Source organism: Manihot esculenta, chromosome 3, assembly GCF_001659605.2.
Source record: "Manihot esculenta cultivar AM560-2 chromosome 3, M.esculenta_v8, whole genome shotgun sequence".
Classification (NCBI taxonomy): domain Eukaryota; kingdom Viridiplantae; phylum Streptophyta; class Magnoliopsida; order Malpighiales; family Euphorbiaceae; genus Manihot; species Manihot esculenta.
Genome location: NC_035163.2, coordinates 5280836 through 5301284, shown reverse-complemented (window position 1 = coordinate 5301284; position 20449 = coordinate 5280836). Strand labels below are relative to the sequence as shown.

At 26.3% G+C, this 20449-nt stretch overlaps 2 protein-coding genes across 2 annotated transcripts; one reads left to right on the top strand and one right to left on the bottom strand.

Moving 5' to 3' along the window:
* The first annotated feature begins 6467 nt into the window (after positions 1-6467).
* Positions 6468-8446, top strand: LOC110610990 (glucan endo-1,3-beta-glucosidase 5). The gene is made up of 2 exons (XM_021751075.2): positions 6468-7131; positions 7212-8446. The coding sequence occupies exons 1-2, from the start codon at positions 6788-6790 to the stop codon at positions 8332-8334; spliced, it is 1467 nt and encodes a 488-aa protein (XP_021606767.1). The 5' UTR covers positions 6468-6787; the 3' UTR covers positions 8335-8446.
* A 663-nt stretch (positions 8447-9109) lies between these two features.
* LOC110612178 (26S proteasome regulatory subunit 7) lies at positions 9110-12482 on the bottom strand. Its single transcript, XM_021752882.2, has 10 exons — positions 12207-12482; positions 12048-12129; positions 11597-11688; positions 11419-11496; positions 11021-11082; positions 10721-10865; positions 10403-10621; positions 10138-10319; positions 9840-10015; positions 9110-9465 (listed from the first exon to the last, which is right to left on the bottom strand). The coding sequence occupies exons 1-10, from the start codon at positions 12303-12305 to the stop codon at positions 9308-9310; spliced, it is 1293 nt and encodes a 430-aa protein (XP_021608574.1). The 5' UTR covers positions 12306-12482; the 3' UTR covers positions 9110-9307.
* Between the last annotated feature and the right edge of the window lie 7967 nt (positions 12483-20449).

Genomic DNA, 20449 nt, shown 5'->3' with positions numbered 1-20449 from the left:
AAACCTAGAGGAATAGAGAGAAACGAAAGAGAGGAAACCAACCCTTATAGTTAGCATTTAATACATAATATTATAAAATTATAATTATTTAATATTTAAACTTTATAAAATGAACTATTTAATGTTTGAATTTTATTTAAAATATAACTATTAAATACTTAAAAAGTCAAAATATATATTATTTCCGTCCTACAATAAGTATTATCTTAAAAAATTATTTTATCCTAAATTATTTGTCACTTTAATTATGAATTTCAAGATAATACTAATTTTTATTTTTCCATATATATCCTTACTAATTTTTAAGTTATTTAGTATTAAAATGTGACCATCTAAAAGGTATTTTAGATGAATTATTATAAACTTTTCAGTTATTAATTAATATTATTAGTTTGGATGAATAAATATTAAAGAATAAATGTAGTATAAATTACGTATAAGATTAAATAATTACATTTTTATAAAAATTAGGTGTGCAATTTTAATTGTAAAATGGCAAAGGCAAATAATATTTTTAACCATATTTTCTGCATATACTTTATTTTTGTGACCTATTGTTTACTTCTATTTATAGTCTCATGGTCTCAAATTCTTTAGAAAAAATATAATTCTTTTAATGCTCTGCTCAGATCCCTTCGAACTATGGCGTTGAGCTTACTACGTTATAAGAAATTGGAGTTAAACCCCAGCCAAGAGGTTAAGCTTTTGGTTATAGTGGTAAGGGCTTAGTCCGGCAATTGGTATTAGAACCAAGGTCATGAGAATCCTAACAAGTGTTGGGGAGGGATTGTTGGCCAGGTGAGCCAGTATCTTGCTCAAATCCCTTCGAATCATGGCGTTTGAAACTATAAAAATCTATCGAAATAGTAAAGGATATTAATAATGAATGATTTAGTATGAAATTTTTATTTTGGTGAGGTTGTGGGAATTGAGGCTAAAAAAAAGGGATTTTATCCATTAAAAGTGGCGGAGAATTGAAAAAAGGATAACTGTGCATGCAAATATGGAGAAATTTTACAATAACTTTTCCAAATTGAATATTAAAGGTGATTCATCTAAAGTGATTGAAGTCTGTAAAAATAGAGTTACTTATTTGTAAATTTAGAATATTAATTTATGCTCAAAAGACTTTTTTCATTTCTTTTCAGCGTGTTGATTTCTCTTAGATCCAAAAAAACATAATCTAGCGGTTCATATATTAGAAAAAAAGTTGGTCAAGGATAACGCTTTCAAATGTACCAATCTTTACAAATGATATGATTTTTAACTTTCATGAGAAATAAATATGAAAGGTATGATTTTTAAGCATCCTCAAAATCATCCCAACCTTGAATGTTGGATTCCAATATATTTCTCTTACTATTAATACACATGAAATCGATATGCGGAGCCAATACAGGGTCAATGGAGCTATATACCCCTAAAATTTTTAAATTTTTTTAAGAGTATTAGTGTAATTTCACATTAATACCCTAAAAATCTAAACCCTTCCACCCTCTCTCTTTTTCTTTTTTTTTCACCATTCATACAACCCCTCTTAACCAGCAGTCCCTTTCCTCTTTCTCTCTACATCCTCTTCCTAAATCTCTCAATTTTTTCATCCGCAAAATTTTATTTTAGTTCACAAATTTTATTTCTTCAAATCTACTACTAATTTTCTACTCTTTTTCAAGGTGAGTTATTCTCTCATTTTTTTATTTTATTTTCTTTTTACATTATTCTTTATTGTTAAGAATTAATATTTTTTTTACTTATTTCATTTAGTTGTTAATCTATTATTGTTTATTTCACTGAGTTGTTAATTTTAAATATTATTTTTATGTGTAATAATTTAATCTAATAAAAAATTAGTAAAATAGTATAAATTTTAAATAATATTTTTATGGGTAATAATTTAATTTAATCAAAATTAGAAAATTTTTGTAAATATTAGATATTATTTTCATGGATAATAATTTAGTGTAATAAAAATTGGAAAAATTGTGTAAATATTAAATATAGCATTTATAGGTAATAGTTTATTTCTAATTAAAATTAAAAAAATTGTGTAAATATTAAATATATTTTTTATGGGCAACAGTTTATGCCTAATTAAAATCAAAAAAATTAAATAAATTATAAATTGTGTAAATATTAAATATAGCTTTTATAGGTAATAGTTTATTTCTAATTAAAATTAAAAAATCTGGGTAAATATTAAATATAGTTTTTATGGGCAACAGTTTATGCCTAATTAAAATCGAAAAAAAATCAAATAAATTGTAAATATTTTTAATGGATAATAGTTTAAATTTTAAATGCGGGTCAAATATGATTTTATGAGTGGATTAATAAAAATATCATTTTAAATAAATAAATTTTAACAATACAAGTTAAATTGCACTCACAGACTTAATTTGATGGTAAGTGCATTTGAGTAAATTTAAGAGGTTTTGAGTTCTACTCTTCCAATTTCCATTTCAAAAAAACATAATAATAGAAGTTAAATTAAATTATTAATATATTTGAATTATGTGTATTATTATAGGAATGGAGCGATTTTTTAAAAGAATATCAACAAATATATCATCGTTATCGTCATTGAATCAACTTGTCTCCATTATCTCAACACATTAAAGACAAGAAAGCATTAAAAACATTCCAGGACTTTCGAAATAGAAGATTTATTGTACTTGGTTTGATGAATTTAGGAGTTGGTTAGAATATAGTATGGCTAAAGATGTTGCATATTGTTTATATTGTTGTCTTTTTTCAGCCATTAAACTAAGAAAATTTTATTGAATTATTGCAGGTGTTAACTTCATATAATGAGAAAATTAATAATATGGTATTGAAAAATGCTCCTAAGAATTTGAAGCTCATAATTCCTCTTATTCAAAAAAATATTATTAATACTTATACAGTTGAAACAATAAATGCTATAATTAGATATTTGAGAGATGATTTATTTTCTATTTAAGTTGATGAATGTGGAATGCATCAGTGAAAGAGCAAATGAGAGTTGTCATTCGTTATATTGATAAATTTGGATGTGTTATTGAAAGATTTTTTAGTATTGTGCATGTCGATGATACTAGTGCAGTATCACTTAAAAACATTAGAGTCTTTATTCAATATACATTGTTTGAGTGTAATAAGTTTGAGAGATCAAGAATATGATGGAGCTAATGGACTTAAGAGTTTGATTTTAAGGGAGAATTCTAGTGCTTATTATGTCTATTGGTTTACTCATAAACTCCAACTCACACTTGTTGCTATTGGTAAAAAGCATTCAAGCATAAGCTCTTTCCTAATACCATTGCATGTTTGCGTAATGTTGTTGGAGTTTCTTGCAAAAGAAGAGATATGTTTCGGAAAAAGCAAATAAAGAAAGTAATTAAAGGAATTGGAATTGGAGAAATAGCAACTGGATAAGGTTTAAATCAAGAGATGACAATAAAGAGATTAGGAGATATTCGTTGGAGTTCTCATTGTAGTACATTAATTAATTTAATACATTTTTTTTTATTTATGATTGATGCTCTTTAATATATTAGCAAAAATGGTAATGATGATCCACAACTGAAGTAATTGATTTGCTAGATATTATGAGTCGTTTTGAATTTTTTTGTGTTGCTTTTCATGAGAAAAATTTTGGGAATCACACATGACTTATCACAAGCTTTGCAAAGAAGGGATCAAGATATTGTAAATGCTATACACCTAGTTAAAGTTTCTAAATATCATTTGTAAATTGTAAGATATGATGGTTAAAAATCTTTACTACTTGATGAACTGCAATTTTGTGGTAAACATGGTATAGTTGTATTAGAGACGAATAATTTATATACAATTAGAGAAAGATCAAGAATAAGAACTAAAAAGATGACAAATCTTTATTTCTACCGTATTGAGTTATTCTATTCTGTAATTGACATGCAACTTCAAGAACTTAGTAGACTCATTCTATCGTATTAAGCTATTCTACTCATTCTCTGCATTTGATATGAGCAAATTGATTGAACTTGCAAAATTTTATCCATGTGAATTTTCTTTAGTTGCTTTACTTGAACTTGAATCTCAACTTGAGAATTTTGTATTTAGTATGCGTATAGATAAGAAATTTTCTGATATGAAAGAAATTAGAACTCTTGTTGAAAATATGATTACTACAAGAAAACATATTATATTTCTCTTAGTGTATATGTTGGTTAAATTATCATTACTCTTGCCAGTTGCTACAGCCACAATTGAAAGAGTTTTTTTTTTAATGGACATCATCAAAAGTCAGACTCCGCAATAAAATAGAAGATTTGTTATTGAATGACTGTTTGGTAACTTTTATCGAAAGAGATATTGCAAATGTTGATAATGAAGACATTACGAATAGATTTCAAGCAAAGGAAAATAGACGAGAAATACTGTAATTTTATTATAACTACTTATTAACCTCTTATAATATTTTTCTGAGCGTGTATTATTTTCTAATAACTTGTTTAATTTGGATTCGTGATCAAAATTTCTAGATTTTAATGAAATCCAATATATCCATCCCTTTCAAAAATCTAACTTAGTATAAAAGTAAGAGGAATCACCATGCTTGTCCAACATCTTTATCACATAATTGACACACTAGACTAACCCCAAACCTTTCATATTTTTACATCTATCTCACTTGTTTCTATACCCTCCATCCTCAAGCAAATAAACATTGTCACCATCCATATTAATATTGTACTTTACCATCATCGTAGATGTGTTCTTCCATCATATTATATATATAATAAAATGATCGAATATATAATTTGGCTTATGACTTTTACACAAAAAGTGAGTTGGCATCTTAATTTTTTTATTATTAATTTTTGCGCTTGATATTTCTAAAAGTATAATTATCAACATGACTTACACGCACTCTAAATTTTAAGGGTTAAATAGTTATATTTATAAAATTTAAGGATTTAATCTTTATATTTTATAAAATTTAAGAGTTAAATAGTTATGGTTTTATAGATATCAAATATTAACAAAGAAAATATTATGATATTAACCGACTTTTTGATGTAAAAGTCAAGAGCAAAATTATATATTAGACCTAAATACACACATATATTGAAGTTTTAGTACGATTTATGAAACCTCTACCTATAACAATCATTTAATCTTAATCTCCATGGTCATTCTGAACTCTATATTGAAGTTTCAGTACTGTTTATGAAACATCTAGCTATAACAGTCATTTAATCTTAATCCCCATGGTCATTCTGAACTCTATATTGAAGTTTCAGTACTGTTTATGAAACCTCTATCTATAACAGCCATTTAATCTTAATCTCCATGGTCATTCTGAACTCTATATTGGAGTTTCAGTACTGTTTATGAAATTTTTACCTATAACAGTCATTTAATCTTAATCCTCATGGTCATTTTGAACTCTATATTGAAGTTTCAGTACTGTTTATGAAACCTCTACTTATAACAGTCATTTACTTTTAATTTTCATGGTCATTTTGAACTCTATATTATGGAATAATTCTCTTACGGGACATTATTATTTAGACCGAATTTTTACGGAAAATTATTATTTAGACCGAATCTATATGGGTCCATAGTGTTAGATGAGAATGAGATCTAAATGAAACTTCATGCATTTACAATATAAGTCCATTTAGACTTAATCTAAATAAATGCTTTAGACTTAATCTAAATAAATGCTTGATATAAATATCTACGACCACCATCTTCCAGCAGACTCACACATTGTTATAATATTACTATCAGAACCTTTATAATATTTAAATTTAAATTATAGGTGCTCTGATTTTTCATTACATTTTTATAATATTTAAAAATTTAATAATTATATTTTATAAAATTTAAGGATTAAATAATTATAACAACTAAAAAGTTAGATTGCTAATTGGTTTTTAATGTAAAAATCAGACAGCATTTGACCTAAACTTTTCTATACCAAAAATATTCTTTAAAGCACTAATACGGTGTAGCAATTATATATTAAATTAAATCAACATTAAACATAATAGTCATTTCAAGTTTAAAATAATAATTAAAGAACACAGATTCTGCTATTTTAATTTTAAAATCCTTGAATTTAAAATTTTAAAAATCTCGAACTATTCATTAAAATCTTTAAATTTTTAAGTGTTTTTTATTAATTTAACTTATTTCCATTATATTTTTTTCTGAAAATTAATTATGAAGAATTTAAAATAAAAATATATATATATATGTAAAAGGATCATTTTCAAAAACTCTTGAATGGAGATTGATGGGCGTACTTGAATGGAGATTGGACTGAGGTTTTTGTCAGGCAAATCTAGCCAATCCTGCTGAGCAGGAAAAGTTTGACATTAAAGTATCTCACTCCGTTAAGGAATTTCTTTTATATTAAAACGTGGATCCTTCTCCATTAGGCAACGCCCAGTGTTACCCAAAAGCCAAATACAAAATGAAGATTGACAAAGAAACTTTAAGACCCAGACAAAAATCCACGTTGAAAAACAGGAAAAAAAAAAAAAAGGTTGTCTTTCTTTCTGGGTTTTTCTTGTCCATAGAAGAATCTACAAAATAATCCACCACAGACACACTCAATTCCTTTCTTGATTTGTATATTCTCCTCCTCTAGCTCTTAACTTCATTGGGTTCTTCTTGGAATCCAGTTCCTTTCCTTGTTGGATCTTTATTGAATTCCTTCCCTTTTCTCACCATAAAGGGCAACCTTAAAAAACTTTCTTCTTTTTCTTTATAAATACAGTTATCAGAGAAATCCATTACATATCATAGAAACATGGGTAACAGCTGCATGTTGTCGTTCTTCTTTCTGTGCTTGATTGGTGGTCTCGGCCTGGTGAAGGAGGTTAAAGGATTGGCATGCAACTGGGGAACGCAATCAACGCACCCTCTACAGCCTAAAATAGTGGTCCAGCTTTTGAAAGACAATGGTTTTGACAAGGTGAAGCTGTTTGAAGCTGATCCTGGAGCATTAAAGGCTCTTGGACATTCTGGTATCCAAGTTATGGTGGGGATCCCAAATGATCTCCTGGCTCCTCTTGCAAGCAGTGTCCAGGCTGCTATCAACTGGGTTCAGCAAAATGTGTCCGACTACGTGTCCAGATATGGTGTGGATATCAGGTTTGAATTTTCTATTTCACTATGTTTTTATTTATCCTTACTACACATGTACTGAGCTGTGTGGTATGTGTGATTCTCAGGCATGTAGCTGTCGGAAATGAGCCTTTTCTCAAGACTTACAAAGACACTTATCTTCAGACAACATTTCCAGCACTTCAAAACGTTCAAGCAGCCTTGATCAAAGCTGGTTTGGCGAAACAAGTTAAGGTTACTGTACCACTAAATGCAGATGTCTACCAGACAGACAGTGGTCTACCTTCTGGTGGCAATTTTCGATCCGATATCCATGATCTCATGATCTCTATTATCAAGTTTCTCAGTGACAATCTATCTCCTCTCACCATCAACATCTACCCATTTCTTAGCCTCAATGCAGACCCCAATTTTCCCAAAGAGTATGCCTTCTTCAATGGCAGTGCTGCCCCAGTTGTTGATGGCTCCATAACTTATACCAATGTCTTTGAGGCAAATTTTGATACCCTCATTTCAGCTCTTGAAAAGAATGGTTTCTCATCAATGCCTGTCATCATTGGTGAAGTTGGCTGGCCAACCGACGGCGACCCCAGTGCCAATGCAGAGAATGCTCAGAGGTTCAACCAAGGCCTTCTCAATCGAATATTTCAAGGGCAAGGCACTCCGAAACGCAAGACTCCACTTGATATCTACCTGTTTTCACTCATTGATGAAGATAACAAGAGCATCCAACCTGGAAATTTTGAGAGGCACTGGGGTGTTTTCTACTTTGATGGAGCCCTCAAGTACCAATTGGATACGGGAAATGGAAAGTCTCTAGTTCCAGCAAAAGGTGTGAAGTATTTGGCTAGGCAGTGGTGTATAATGTCACCTGATGCGAGTCTCGCAGACCCCAATCTGGCTAACAGCATCAGCTACGCCTGCTCTTACGCCGATTGCACGAGTCTTGGCTATGGATCTTCCTGCAGCAGGCTGGATGCTAGAAGCAATGCTTCTTATGCTTATAACATGTATTACCAGACTATGGATCAGAGAAAAGGTTCTTGTTCATTTAACAATTTATCAGTTGTTACAAATCAGGATCCTTCTCAAGATACTTGCAGATTCGAGATCATGATTGATTTGCGTAAGCAAGAGACAGCACCACGTAGATCATTGGCTGGAAAAATACAAAACTCAACAATGGGTCTCATTCTACTCCTGCTATTGATCATTAATGGTGCTTTCTGAGTTTCAGTCACGGAGCCTTGCATGCATCAATGTTCATAGCCATCAGGATTTTTCAGAGTTGTTTTATTTTGAAATTTTTAATGGTCCTTGTAGCCCAGTTTCTCGACTAGCATCATTAATTCTTGGATTCTTTGTGCCATTGATGTAAATAAGGAAATCAAACATTCATCATCTTCAAAATGCGAAATAATTTTTATTCATCAAAAACACTAAATAAGTGGACTGTCCTTTTTCCTCTTTTGTAGTGTGAGGGCGTAACCAGCATACAGCAACAGATTTTAAAATCTCTATGCTGGTCATTTCCCTTTCTTCTAGACACCAATGGATAGTAACCAATTGGTGTTGGACATTTGCTCAACTGTTTGATTTACAGATTCCTTAAAAAGCTGATTTATCTGTAATGTAGATTCCTTATAAAGGCAACTTATATCTGATGTGTATCTTTTCTAGACTATATAATTTTTTTATTATTTATTAATTAATCTTTTTGTTTCTTTTATCTATCATTAAATAAGTTTTAATTTTTATACTACATTAAATACCTTCATTTCCATTTATCGTTTACAAAATAAATATTTCTAAAACATTAATCCATTTTATTTATTTATTTTTTTTCGAAATGGATTAATCCATTTTATTTGTACGCATTTAAATTAAAGAATAATATAGTTAATTTAAACAACAAATAGATTATTGATTATTGTGTATAAATAATAAATTATTTCAATAATAAACTAAATAATATGATGTAAAAATTGGCGATCAACTATCACTCTAACAAACCAAATTCAGCCTATTTTCACTGCAGTTTTGCCACCACAGACTAATTCTTAGAACCAAAATAAATGACAGGGTTATGGCTTCCAATGGAACTAAAACACAAGAATGTAAAATGAGAATAAGGTATAGCATGAATGTTATTGAAAATAAATCAACATGAAATACATCGGTGAATTCCTAAAACTCAACTCCCTCAATTGTAGACCATGTATTTTGGCGTTGCACTGAATTTCTGATACCCCTTGATGACCTTGTTCACAGCATCCAGGAAGTCTTTCTCAGTCACCGTCTTCCGGCGTGCCCTAATAGCGTACATCCCAGCCTCAGTGCAGACACTCCTAATGTCAGCTCCTGCATAACAATCCAAGTTCAATGAATTTTAACGACAACAATTGAAGCATATATTGACAACTGCTGAATGGTCATCAGTGACCAAATTATCCGCACACTGCCCATAATACCTCTTTCCACAATTACAAATGAGGAATAGATAAATATGTTCTCAATTTTCTCAAAAGTCTAGCATGTTTCTGTTTCTAATAAATTAACTTTATTTTTCTCCCAATCCCATTTTCAAACTATGTAACCCTGGAACTTGTTAGTTGCAATAATATTTCAGCATAGAATTCAATGGTCCAGGTATCACTCCCTCTGCAAAGGAAGAGAGTAGTTCCACTTTGTGAAAGATGACTACAAAAGGAACCCTTTGAGAAAAGCATACATACCGGTTGAATTTGGGCAAAGGCGTGCAAGAAGCTCAAAACGAATCTCTCTTTCACAGTTCATAGTTCGTGTATGGATCTTAAATATCTGTGTCCTGCTCTCCAAATCAGGTAGCCCAAACTCAACCTTACGATCCAGTCTACCTGGACGTAACAATGCTGGGTCCAGTGTATCAGGCCTGCAAACAATGGAACACATTACTGCACCTCCTGATAACATAAAGTGCATCCTAAATTCCTAATAAAATTTGTTAGCAGCAAAGATGGTAGAAATGAGTAAATTTCTCAGAAGGATGAATACCTGTTTGTTGCCATTAAGACTTTAATATTTCCTCGAGCATCGAACCCATCAAGCTGATTGACAATTTCAAGCATGGTACGTTGGACCTCATTATCTCCACCCACACCATCATCAAATCGTGCACCACCTATTGCATCAACTTCATCGAAAAAGACTATACAAGCCTTCTTTGACCGTGCCATCTACAATAAATCAAATGACAGTTCAATAAACGTAGTGCAAAACATTTTAATCAAGAAACATAAAACCGTGAGCCAAGATTAACCTGGAAAAGCTCTCGAACCATGCGGGCACCCTCACCAACATATTTTTGAACAAGTTCACTTCCAATAACTCGGATGAAACAGGCATCAGTTCTGTTGGCCACAGCTCTAGCCAAAAGCGTTTTGCCAGTTCCAGGAGGACCATAGCACAAGACACCTTTAGGAGGATCAATCCCAAGCTTCACAAATTTCTCTGGATGAAGCATCGGAAGCTCAACAACCTAGAGAAAAACAACAATGAAAATGGAACACTGTTCAAAAGCAGAATGGGCAAATATATACCAAAAAAAGAAAACACAAGTTAAGTAGCACTCGCGCACTTCTCGCATCTTTTCTATCTGCTCTTTACATCCACCAACATCATTGTATGTTACATCAGGTTTTTCTTCTACAGTCATCATTGTAACACTTGGATCAATCTTTGGAGGCAAAGGAATTTGAATCTGGTATTTGTTGCGATCAACCCTGCAAAGGCCACAAAATTGCTATTTCTATATCAAAACAAAGTTAAAATCCATACATGTAAGATTATTTATTCCAATCCCATAGTCATGGCCAAACATGTGAAAATTGACGAGACATCGGCAGTCAACTATAAAGAAAATAGAAAGAGAACTTACCCCACTCTCATGCCTTCTTCAATATCAGTAGGAGAAACTTTGTCACCAAGCCCTACCACAAACTAGAATGGGAAAGCCAAACAAAATGTTAGAGTGGTGCTCAGAAATCAGCATTACTTGCATTAATTAAGAAACAAAAAAACTAGACCAGTAGTCAACATTTGACATGTAAAACATCCTGTGTCTAATTTTTTAAACATAAGGAACCACAATGAAGCAGCACCAATAGGAACCATCTTTATACAACAACAAGAACAACAAAGAAACCAGTGCTAAAAGCATCATTTTTCAATCTAACAAAATAAATTGAAAAATCATCATCATCATTACTATCATTGTGATTCGTTTAAACAAAGGAAAAAAGTGAGAAAAATAAGGAGAAAACTGATAAAACACACCTTTGCAATTTGTTTGACATTTATAACATACTTGGCATCCTCAGTATTTGGGTTAATTATCTTAGTGCACCTTGCAACCTACCAAAGAAAAAATGGCTATGTCAGTTTGTTTCTTAGTGTCTTAAAATAAATATTTAAGAGCAATACATTTTTTTTATCAACTAATAGCAAGTCATACTTGAAGTGGTTGCTCCTCCTGCATCATTTGCTTATCAGAAACAAGATCCCACTGGCTTGGTGCAGCTAACCCAGTGTCAGATTCCTTGATACCTATTGGCAAACAGAGGCTAGCATTATATGTTTAGAACAAGTTATCCCCAGCAGCCAAAAGTAAAGTATTAAAATGAATAACGCATTATTGTCTCACTGCCAGACCAATCAACAAATCAAAATTAATCTCATTAACATTCACCAGCCAGTAGACTCGAGACTCAATAGTCTCAGATCCTAAGCTGAAATGAAACTAAGTTTTAATAAATCGGATAATTTAGAGAAAAAAAATAATTCCGCATTAGCAAAACCCATAAAGCATAGAGCTTGAACCAGTAGGTTTTTGTTCTCCCTTCAACAACCCACAATCAAACAATTTTAAATTTAAGAAAAAATAAACATAAAATTAAAAGCATTACCACAAAGGTCATTGATCTTCTTAGCCAATTCCTTGATTTCCTTCTCCTCTTTCTTGATGCTGTTTGAGTACGGACCTAATCCCTGTATTATTAGTAATACTTTAAATTAGTAACAAATTGAAAAGGAAATAGAGATTAGCAAATGATAATGGAACATACGTAGGTCTTGAGAAGCGCAATGTCGTCTTCGTCGAGAGGACGAGGATTCTTCTCATCCTTGATTAGTTCGTCGTCTTCTGCTGCAGCTGCCGGCGCCATTTGATTCAAATCTTAAGAGCTCCTTAGATTCGTGCTTCTAAGGAATAGTTAGAGAAATCGCGACTGAAGTCCCAAAATGTTGCTGCTACTTGTGCTCTGGATAGATGCTCAATCTCTTTGCTTTCCATATATAGAATCTTTGTGACCTTTCCCACAAGAAACAATATTTTCCCGGAAAGAATGAGAAAAGGAAAAATCATAAATTTAGGTCACAATCCCTCCCCCAAAAGCCCAACCATCCAGCCCACTCTTGCCATACCCAATTTGTATTGGGCTGAAGATATCATCCTGGCGTAGAAAAACCTCGGTGCCTCTAACTTTATTATAAGTAGAGTGTAATTTTTTAAATTCGTTTAATAAATTAATTAAATTTAAATTTAACTTTGAAATTTGTATATTAATATATTATTTTTGTTATATATTCATTTATAACTACATAATTATTAAATAATTAAATTATAAAAACATATAAGTATATAATTAATAGTAAATTATTGGTGGGCATTAAATTATATAATTATAATTGTAGTATAAAAAAAATATTTTAAAATTTTTTTTATAATATTTAATAATTAAAACTAACATGATAATTAATTAGTAGATATTTTAAATATTTATAAATATTTTAATATATTTTTTAAATTAATAAATTAATTAAATAATTTTTTTATATAAAAAACCAAATCCTCATTGCAATGAGGAGATTTTGATAATATTCCATTTTCTATCTCTTATTAATTAATTTTAAACTTATGCAAACTAAAATAATGATTTTTTTAATTAAAAACATAGTAAAATTTATTATAAAATATAATTTTATTTGGATGTTTCAATCGATTCATGTTGACCTATGAGCTATGAAGTGCCTCATTGACTGGAACCATGTGTCCTGTATTAATTGCTTGAATAATTCTTCTTATACAATTTTTTAAATGTATTTTTAAAAATAATTATAAAAATTTACCCTATAATTTAGCATTTTTTTAATACTACCTTTTTCGTTCATACTGTCTGTCATTTAAGATTTATTTACATAAATTAATAAAATTAATTAATAATCTTAATTTTAAAAAATATAATAATTTATTTAAAATACTATTTAAATAGTTATATTTTTTTTATATATTAATAGCATCGCATTCTAATAAAGGTATATATAAAAGATAAAAATTAATATTATTTTAAAATTTTTAAAGTGATAAATAATTTATTATAATTTTTTTTAGAACGACAGTTATTATATAATAAAGATAATAAAATAATAATTTAATTTATAAAAAAGAATTTGTGATTATTTAAATATTTATTAAAAAATAATTATTAATTATAATAAATTACATTTTAATTTTTAAAGTTTGATAAAACTTATAATATAGTTTTATATTTGTGAATTTAGTTATAAAGTTTTATTTTATTAATAAAATAGCTTATTTAGTTGTAATTCATTTTTATATTTTTTTAAATTGTTCTCCAAATATTATAATTTTTTATGAAAATTATTTATATCTTTTACAAATTACTCTCCTATTTTTATTAAATTTTTTATCTTTTATTTAATAATAAAATAATAAAATAAAAATTAAATAAAAAATCTTGACCATCCATCCAAATTCAAGCTCAAAAATTATTTTCTGTCTAACTTTTCCTCCTCAATGATTTAACTTTTGATTATAACAAAAAAAATGACATATTTTTAATTTAATTTTTTATTATTTTATACCTATAAAATACTAAAATTTACTAAACAGAGAATCTAATTTGTAAATATAATTACATTATAATCGATTTATAAAAATATAATAATTAGTTTTAATTAAAAATATAAAATTTAAAATAAGGGTTTTTTATTAATTAAATAAATTTTTAAAGATCAAATTTAAAAATATAAAAAATTAATATATAGATTTTACTAAACATCAATAAATAAATCGTAATTTCTTAACAATATTTAGCAATATTAAAGGAAGCTGACTTTTTAACCGTGTAAAACTAAATAAACTGTTTTTTTTTAACTCGTTTTAAAAAAAATATATAATAATTATTTTTTTATATAATTTTTCCTTTATTTTATGGTAATAGGTTGTGATTTTTGAGAGCTCTTTTCAGCTTTAAATCTAAAGGAAATAAAGAAGAGCCTTCAAATCAAAAGGGCATTGACAAATCGCACTAGTTAAAGAGAGAGGCAGAGATTTGATCTATATCCAAATTCCAAATCTGACCCACCTTTAAGTCGGTTGCAGGTGGTGGGCTTCCACCATGGGAGCCGGCAGCGAATAAATTCAAAGATGAAATATGTGAATTATTAAACTAATAAGAGTTTAATAGGTAAATGTTAATAAACAACCACTAGATCAACCCCCCGTATATGCTACAACCACCGCCGCTTCGGAGAGCCACCACAATCTGATCACTTTTTATGCTGGAAATAGAATAAGCCCACTTAAAAAGTGTGCACATGTCATCACCAAAATTCTAAAAATTAGCAATGCTTGGGACTATTCCAAGTAAAATTTCAACATTGCTACTAAAGAAATACACCGTGTCTCACTCATTTTTATTTAGCTATAGGATACAATAATTATTGTAACAAGTTGAAGAAATAGAAAAATAAAATTTTCTACCAACAGCGATAACATTTAAATAAAAAAACAATAATACTTAAAAAAAATAAATATTTTTTATTTTTATTACAGCAAAACATGAGATTCTGCGCGTTGGTTGAATTGTCGTAAACTACAAATCATTTAAGTGTTCAGTCTCTAACGATATATACACATAGAATAGCAATCGAAAAAACTTAAAATTATTCTAAGGGATAGAGAATGGGAGGTTGAGTGTTAAGTCTATGCCTTTCTTACAAATCTTTCAAAAAATGTTTCTCACAGAAGTAAATTAGACTCTCATAAAATACTATTTTATATTAAAACTCTAGTTTAACTGTAATAATATTTATTTAACTAATTAAATAAATAAATTATAATTATGATTCATAATTTTAATAAACAAGTTATATAAATTTTAGACAATTTTAATTAAATTTCTACTTAATTAATTAGATTAAAATTATAATTCTTTCAAATTATAATTTTATATCAATGTCAATTTATATGCAATCAAATTTTACTCGATTTAACTTTTCATTTTATTTTTTCATATAATTTTTTATGTGAATGAACTATTAGATTCCAAAATACACTCTAAATTGATGGATTATGTGAGAAAAAAAATATATTTTAGACCTTCTTTATTATCTTTCTATTTCTATCTTATTTTTCTAGTTTTTTTTTAAATTCAATTTAGTAATTATGTGCAACTTTTTTTTAAATAATTATCAATTAATTTCTATATAAATGATATAAAATAGAGAGGGAAAATATAAACTGTAATAATTAGCCACTTATAATTACCTTTAACAATTAGAATATTTTTCTTTGACAGAATTTTATAAAACAAATGAAAATTGTGTAATGAAAATGAAAGAAAAATAAAATTGAATAATTATGAATAAAAATTATTTTAAAAATATATTTATATGTGATGCGACATAACAATCGTTCAAATAAGCAATGAGTTATTACTATAAGAAGGGGTTACGTAATAAAAATATGATGAGCTGATATGCAGAGAAACATTCGAATATTATAACACTCGATTTTTTATCAAAATTCGTTATCTTTTAAGCAAAACTAAACTTTCTGAAAAATTTCATATAATCCAGTTGATCTACATTATATATACAATTGCCGAATTCTTTATCTATTAATCGGTACCAGTTGACTTTTTACAATAAAATTTAATAAACAGAGAGATTAAAGTACGTATTATTATATTATCACTCTAAAAATTTAAATAATTTGTTACACTTATTTATTTTTATTAGTTTATTGACTTAATCGTTTGAGTAATTGTTGTATGCCTCATATTCTTTTGTTTTAAATTTACTAATCACTCGTGCTCCATTTCAACTACACTAATATAAATTAAATATTCTATAAAAAAATAACAAATATATATTTCTTTAAAATTATAAATAGTTTAATTAGTTTTAAAAAATTATAATTTCCACACTATAATTAATATAAACTAAAAATATTTTTATCAATTTATAAATTTATTTTTTTATTCATATTTTTATATATTATTAATAATAAAATTTACTTTTTTTTTTAAAAAAAAAAAGAAAGACATAATTCGTGTGCCATGGTCCGAATGCACATGCAATGAAGTTCATAGTAAATGGAAAGTACGTAACCCCATTAATAATGTGGGTCTCAACCTTACGGTCTCTTTCGGTCCCGACCTAATCCTCCTCATAATCCAAAACATGAAAAAAACAACAGCAAAGTAGAAGTTATTGTCTCCATCAAAAGCTAAAGTTTATCCATTTGTTTGCAATGCTTCATCATAAAATATATATATAAAAAAGAAAAAGTGAATTATTTTTAAAATATATATAATTTTAATTTTTTAAAAATAGAACTTTTCACATTAAAAGAAAATTGAATTCATATATATATGATACATGATTCTAGTTAAAATTAATTTTAGAGATCGACTACAACTGTAAAACAATCGAAAGAATTAATTTTTTATTTAAAATTAAAAAATCAGTAAAAATTTATATTTTTTATTAATAGGTCGTGACGATATAAATTAAAAATTATTAAAAATTTTAAGAGTTGAGATGAATATAATACATGATTCTGATTATTTTAAATATTGATTATAACCATGATAAATTTAAAATGTGATTTTGTCTAAAATTAAAAACGAAACTATAATTATAAAGTACACAGAATTGAGCTTTTTCAAAAGATATAACATATATATATATATATTATTAAAAATTAAAATATTAAAATTGTCCTTAATTATATAATAAAAGTAAAAATATAAAATTTTATTTTTTTAATCTAAAAATATCCATAAATTACTATTAAAAAATTAAATAAGATTATTATTTGTTATTTTTTTTATCAATTAAAATCTAATTTTTTAAAATTATTTCAATTGTACACGGTTATTTATACCGTTAAAAACTAATGAAATTATCACGTTACGCACCACGTCCGCAAATTTCAGAATAAAATTAATAATAATTTAAAAATTTAGGATAAAATTACGATAAAACTAAAAGTGTAGAGATTTTTTTGATAATTATTTATTTTATTAATTTTTTAAAATTCTCTCTAAATATTAGTATAATTTTAAAAAATGATGGATTAGAATTATTCTGGAGAGTTAAAAGAATAATTTAAAAAAAATATCATAAAAATTATTTTATTATTTTTAATATTTTTAAATTGATTTATGTTAAATATTATTTGAAATTATTTTTTAATATTTTATAACTAATATATTTGATAAGGTATAACTATAATTTTAAAAGTAATGCTAAATAATAAGTATATTTGACAGATTTAATAAAAATTAATTGATAATAATTTTAGTCAAAATAAAATGAAGAGAAATTATTATTATTATAAAATTATTGATAAAAATTAAAATAAAATTGAATAATAATAATAATAATAATAATTTTTAAATATATTTAATAATAAAAAAATAATTTAATAATTTTATGATTAATTATAAATTTTATTGATGTAACATGGTAATATCACGTTTAATATTGATAAGTGATATAATAATTCTGTTAATTTTTTAATGGTATAAATAACTGTAAGATATGATAATGAGATTTTAATTGATAAAGAAATATAAAATATAATTGTAATAAAATTAAAAATAATTTTTTTTACTATTAATTCTTATTATTATATAATAAAAAATAATTTTTTATAATAATTTTAAATTATCGTCTAATTATTATCGTAATAATATTAATATGATCATTTTATTATGGTTGTTAAAATATTACTACTTTAACCCTTGTATCACTATAGTTGAAGTGTGAGAATAGTTATTCTCCATACTCATTTTCTTATAGTAAAATTTTATTTCATATATATTTTTTATTAAATTCAAAATAAAACAAAATTATATATGGCTAGATAGAAAAAAGCATGAAAGCCAAAACTCCGCCTTGCTGATTGAATAAATCCTTCACTGAACGACCATCGACCTTCTTGCTTTCTCTCTATTGAACTTTCTTTCTCTTTATTTTTTTTATATTTTAATTGTGGACGTACACTTATGTCCAAACGCAATATGTTTATATTTATTTTTTAAAATATTTGTGCTTATTATTATAATATATTTATTTATAATAATTTTATTAATTTAATTTATTATTATAATAACTAAAATTGTTATATTCGACCATTTCTTTAAAAAAATAAATAAAAAATAAAAAACAAAGAAAAAGAAAAAGGAAGGAATCCAGATGAGCGCTTGCTTTTATATCCTGCATGCATCTGCCAGCTGTAAAAACGCGTTTTCGCTTCACCCTTTTTAAAGTGGTCTCTTTTGTCTTCTTGTTATTACATATGTATTACCAGGAATGAACCCGAAGGTTCTTGTCTTTTTTTTTTTTTTTTTTTTTTTTTTTTTTTTATTTAAATAATCCATAAATTTGGTTTTAGATTTTCCACTGTATTAAAAGCAACACATATCTCTTATTTTTCAAAAATTAATGAATTAATTTTTATATTTTAAATCTATTAGACTGTAAAAGAATACACCATTTTAAAAAACAAAAAATATCAATAGGAAAAACTTTCAATTTAATGAAATTAAATATAAAATAATTTAATAGAACACTCCAGTTTAAATATTAATAAAAAGATTTTTAATCTTGATGTAATTTTATAATATATAATTAAAAATATTTGAATAAAGTTTTATAAATATTTAATCTGATTAAACTCTAATTTGATAAATTTAATAATATATAGTTAAATTTGAAATAAATTTAATTTTTATAGATAATACAGGTGGCATGTTTGAATTTAGATTTAATTCAAAATTTTATATATTTTATATCCTATAAGTATATTATATATATATTTTTTAAATAATATTTATACTCTTTTACACATATTATATCTGAAATAAATAGAATTTAAGTATGTTAATTATTAAAATTTTAAAATATAAATTAATATTTTAAATTATATTTTGTGTATGCTAGTAAATTAAAAAAATGAAATTAAATATTTTTTAAAATAATAATAATCACATTTAAAATAAATTTAAATAATTTAATATAAAGCTTTAATTATACTTGAAATATATTGACTAATAAATTTATTAAACACATCAAAATTTTATTAAGGTATATTTTACGAATATGGGTATATAAGGAATAAGATTGAGTTTATTTGGTTTAAAATATAATTGAATAAATTTAAAATTAAAATTTTAATATTTTTTAAAATTAAATTAATTTTAAATAAAAATTTATTTAAATTAAATTGATTTGATCTAATTTGATTTAATTTTTATGGAAAACGAATATATTTAAATTTAAGAATATTATAAGAAATTTTTTTTTGAAAACTACAAGAATCCTAAATTTTTGTCTTTCTATTCATTTATTAATATAATAAAAGAAATTATCATTATAATGACATCTGTGAAAAATAATTAATAAATATAACCTATTTAATCTCTTGAATTATTATTGATTATATTTTTAATTTATTTATAATGTCTTATAATTTTAAATTATTTAATTGATATAAAAATTTAATTTAAAAATTAATAATTAATAAAATTTTAAAAAATAATATAGTCTAAATAAAAAATAAAGTCAAAACCTCTATCGATTCATGGAAAATAACTCTAATTATGGAGCTGATTCAAAATTAGCTGATAGGCTTTATATCAATTTTCTATCCTCTATTAATTGCTTTTCTTAAAATTTATTAAATACTTTTGATTTAATTATTTAGATATCTTTTAGCTACATCCTGTTAAACAAAACATTCCATTAAATATTAAATGTAGTAATAAGACCAATTGCCCTGTGAAAGGAAAAATCCATATTGATCATTAAAATATAAATTATTGAGAAATATAATTGATATTGTTGATAGTAATGTTTCACTGATAAATAAATTATAAAATTAACTATTAGATAGAATAGTGTTCGGAGATTGTAAGCTTCTTATATATTATATTAGATAGAGTTTGGATAGGATATAAAATTCTCAATAAAATAGGATATGAAATTCTATCAG

Coding starts and splice junctions, on each gene's coding strand:
- LOC110610990 (XM_021751075.2), top strand. CDS start 6,788: ATGGGTAACAGCTGCATGTTGTCGTTCTTCTTTCTGTGCTTGATTGGT. Junction 7,132..7,211: donor AGATATGGTGTGGATATCAG/GTTTGAATTTTC, acceptor TGTGATTCTCAG/GCATGTAGCTGTCGGAAATG.
- LOC110612178 (XM_021752882.2), bottom strand. CDS start 12,305: ATGGCGCCGGCAGCTGCAGCAGAAGACGACGAACTAATCAAGGATGAG. Junction 12,130..12,206: donor TTGCGCTTCTCAAGACCTAC/GTATGTTCCATT, acceptor CTAATAATACAG/GGATTAGGTCCGTACTCAAA. Junction 11,083..11,418: donor ATGTCAAACAAATTGCAAAG/GTGTGTTTTATC, acceptor TTCCCATTCTAG/TTTGTGGTAGGGCTTGGTGA.